Source organism: Apteryx rowi, unplaced genomic scaffold (assembly GCF_003343035.1).
Source record: "Apteryx rowi isolate R43461 unplaced genomic scaffold, aptRow1 scaffold_16, whole genome shotgun sequence".
In the NCBI taxonomy this organism is placed as follows: domain Eukaryota; kingdom Metazoa; phylum Chordata; class Aves; order Apterygiformes; family Apterygidae; genus Apteryx; species Apteryx rowi.
The window spans coordinates 743,058-746,449 of NW_020447863.1; the positions used below are offsets into that span (position 1 = coordinate 743,058).

A 3,392-nucleotide genomic window follows, 5' to 3' on the forward strand; every position below is an offset into this window, starting at 1 on the left:
CGCTCCAACGCCGCGCTGGCCCTGCAGCTCGCGCGGGCCTGGCTGCAGCGCCGCGGCCGCGAGGGTAAGACGTCGCCCCGCGTCCCCAAAAAAACGCCGGCGGGGAGCGCCGGGGCCGCGTCTCAGCGGGGCGCCCTTCCCCGGCAGGTGTCGGGGAGCCGAAGGATTTGCCGCCGAGCGCCGAGGCCGGCCGGCCGGTGCCCCTGGCGCCCGCGTTTCGCCCCAGCGTTGCCATGGTCCAAGGTAGAGCGCGGGCGGCGCGCGGCCCGGGGGCGCCGGGAGCTGCGGGAGGGTTTGCGGTGCGCGCGCGCGGTGGGAAACGGCCCCTCCGCCGGCCCGGCGCCGCTGCCTGATTGCGTCTTGCCCAGGCTGAGGTTGGCGCCGGCCCGGGTCCCCCCCCGGCGGCGGGGGCTCCGCGGCCGCCCAGCCCTGCTCCTCTGCCGCCAGGGCTGCGGGAGGCCGAGTGGCTGGGCCGCACGCAGGTGCTGCCCCACGGCCCCGTCACCTGGTACATCGACGGCGCCCACACCACCAGCAGCGTGCAGGCCTGCGTCCGCTGGTTCCGCCAGGCCGCCCTCAACGAGGACAAGCCCCAGGAGTAAGGAGGCGGAGGGCGAGGGGGAGCGGGGCGCCGGCGCCCGGGGGGCCCCGCGGGGCTGCTTTTGGCGGCTGGCGGGGCCCCGGCGGGAGGCCGGCGCCCAGCAGACCGTCGTCCTCCGCAGCGGCTCCGAGGTGCGCGTGCTGCTCTTCAACGCCACGGGGGATCGGGACACGGCGGCGCTGCTGAAGCTGCTGCTGGTGAGCGCGCGGGGCGGAAAGGGGGCTCGGAGAGGGGCTGCGCTGGCGGCGGCGTGCTCCGTGCTGGCTGCCTGCGTCTCCGGCGGCGGTGCCGGGACAGCGCGTGGCCCCGAGTGCCACCGGGACCCGCTTTCCTCCTGCTTGGCGCCACGAGGTGGAGCTGACGCCCTGCGCTGTCCGTCTGTCCATCGCTCCGTCCGGCTGTCCCCTGCCGTGCTTGGTGCTGCCCCTGCACCCTCTGCCCTTCCCTGGGCACCCTGGACCTGGGTGCAGCAGGAGACCCCGGCCGCATGTCCGGCACCGCAGGGGCTTGCGGACGGGTTGCTCTCCACCACGCTTGGAAAGCCCTGGTGTCCCAGCTGCCCGCTCCAGACCAAACTTCCTGAGAAACCCTGCTGGGCTCAGATCGTTCCTGGCGCAAATCCCGGCGGACGGCACTGGGAGCACAAGCCGAGCCCCCTGCTCCGCTGCGGCTCCCTCCCTTTTGCTGCCGCGCCATGCTGACCGCCCTCTCTCCCGCCCCAGCCCTGCCAGTTCGACTACGCCGTCTTCTGCCCCAACTTCGCGGAGGTGTCGGTGGTGGGCAACGTGGGTGAGTGTCCGGGTCTGCGGGGCGCCGTGCTTGGAGCCAGCTGGGGCCGCTGCAGAGGAGGCCGGTGGTGGGGCGCGTTGCGTGGGCAGAGCCAGGGACCTTGGCGCTTCCCGGCCCCCCGTGGCAGTCGCCTGGCTTCGTTGCTGGGACGAGGAGGCCCTGACCCTCTCCGCCTCGTGCAGACCAGCAGAACTTCAACGTGACGCTGGAGAACGCCCTGACCCGCTGCCTGGAGAACCAGAAGACGTGGACCCAGCTCATGGAGGAGAAGGTGGGCCAGGACCTCTGGCTCTCGGCCCCGCTCGAGGTGGGCAGCCTGCTGAAGCCGGACCCCGTGCGGGGCGCCCTGCTCCTCGTGCCCTCCGCGGAGCGGCCGCTCAACTCCAACTCGCTCGTCTTCCCCTGCATCTCCCACGCGCTGCAGTGGATCGCGCAGGGCCGGGTCCCCTGCGTGCCGGCGCCCGCCGCCAAGGGGGCCCACCCGCACCCCGTGGCCAGCAGCGGGGCCGTGCTGCTGCAGGAGGCCGCCGTCATCCGCGTCCTCGTCACGGGCAGCCTGCACCTCGTCGGCGGCGTCCTCAAGCTGCTCGACCCGGCGCTCTCCCAGTAGCGGGGGGCCGGGGGCTTTTTTGCACCTCCTTTTACTTGAATAGCTGCCGCTTCCCTGGATGAAGCACGGAGGCGGCTGGGGGGCATTCCGGGAAGGAGCCCTGTGGGAGCACCGCCATGGCCGGGCTCAGCCTTCCGGCTGCTCCTCCTTCTCCTCCGCGCCCCCCGGGGGGGTCTCTGCACCCCCTTTCACCCAGTGCCTTTCGTCGCCGGCGCGCCGTGCTGGCTTTTCCACGACTGCTCTCCAGCCGGGTTTTTGGGGTGAGCTCGGCTCAGGGGGGGTCCCAGGCCTGGTGGTCCCGGGGCAGAGCCCAGCATGGGGGCGGCAGGAGCTGCGGGGGCGATGGGGGGGGGCCGTATTGCCCCCACTGCTCCTTGCTGGGGTCCCGGTGCCCGAGGAGGGCCGGGGCAGGTTTTGGGGGGCCGCGGCGGTGCTCGAGCCCCGCTTGTGGGGCTGGGGGGAGGCCGCCGGCAGCGGTAGGCAGGAATCGCAGACGATGCTTCGAGGTTTAAACCTTACGGAGCCGTGACTAATTTAACGTGGGGTAGATTTTTATTATTATTAAGAGTTTGCAACTTTGACCAGAAGATGGATTGGGTGGGAGGCCTAGTTGTTGTTGTTTTTTTTAATATATATATATATTTTATTTTCTACAAATGGCCTAGTTTGGAGAGGGGCGGCGGGGCGCGACGTGACGCCCGCCCCGCCGCTGTCCGAAACCAATAAACCTTGTGCTGCTCCGAGCGCGGGGCCGGTGCCTTCATGGGGGGGGGGGGGGGTCACTTGGCATCGCCGGAGCTGGGAAACCCCCCGGAGGAGCGCGCCGGTGCCTGGGGCGCGATAACGGGGCGGGCCGGCCCCCCCTCGCCCGGCCGCCACCGAGGGGCCCGTTTGCCCCTCTCTTCCCCATCCGCCTCCCCGGAGGGGCCCCGGGCGCTTCGGCGGGGTGGGGGGCCGCCGGCGCCTGCCGCCCTGGCGGAGCCAAACCATTCACTGAATGAATAACGGCGGCGGCGGTGGCGGCGGGGCCCCCTCCGGTCTCGGCCCCTGAGTTTTGGGGGAGAAAAAAGCCTTAACGGGGCTGGCGGGCTCCGGGCAGCGCCGCCGTGCTCCAAAGTCCCGTGCCCGGGAGCCGCGCGTCTTCCCGCCGGCGGCGGGGCTTTGCCGAAACCGCGGGGGCCCGGCGGGGCGCTCAGCCGTCGGCGGCGGGCAGGCGGGCGAGGGGGAGCGCGGCGGGCGCTACGCCATGCTGCTGGTGGAGCAGGGGGTGCTCTGGGTGCTGCCGATGCTGTGGTTGGTGCTGCTGCTCTCCGAGGCCGGCGCCGTGGTGGAAACCGGCTGCATTTTGGAGATGGGACCTGGATTATGTCGCAAGTCAGAGCGGGGCCGGGG

At 72.0% G+C, this 3,392-nt stretch overlaps 2 protein-coding genes across 2 annotated transcripts in view; one reads left to right on the top strand and one right to left on the bottom strand.

Annotated features, from left to right (window-relative positions):
* Positions 1-2,434, top strand: part of FPGS (folylpolyglutamate synthase) — a 4,410-nt gene extending 1,976 nt beyond the window's left edge. Inside the window, exons 9-14 of the mRNA XM_026059778.1 lie at positions 4-64; positions 148-243; positions 448-598; positions 723-798; positions 1,324-1,390; positions 1,573-2,434. Of these exons, the coding sequence (XP_025915563.1) occupies positions 4-64; positions 148-243; positions 448-598; positions 723-798; positions 1,324-1,390; positions 1,573-2,000 (879 nt within the window). The 3' untranslated portion in view covers positions 2,001-2,434. The remainder of the gene's footprint in view (positions 1-3; positions 65-147; positions 244-447; positions 599-722; positions 799-1,323; positions 1,391-1,572) is intronic.
* Positions 2,435-2,530: 96 nt separating this feature from the next.
* Positions 2,531-3,392, bottom strand: part of ENG (endoglin) — a gene marked incomplete at its 5' end in the record, with an annotated part of 14,276 nt that continues 13,414 nt past the window's right edge. The window contains one exon of the mRNA XM_026059779.1: positions 2,531-3,358. Coding sequence (XP_025915564.1) covers positions 3,240-3,358 — 119 coding nt within the window. The remainder of the gene's footprint in view (positions 3,359-3,392) is intronic.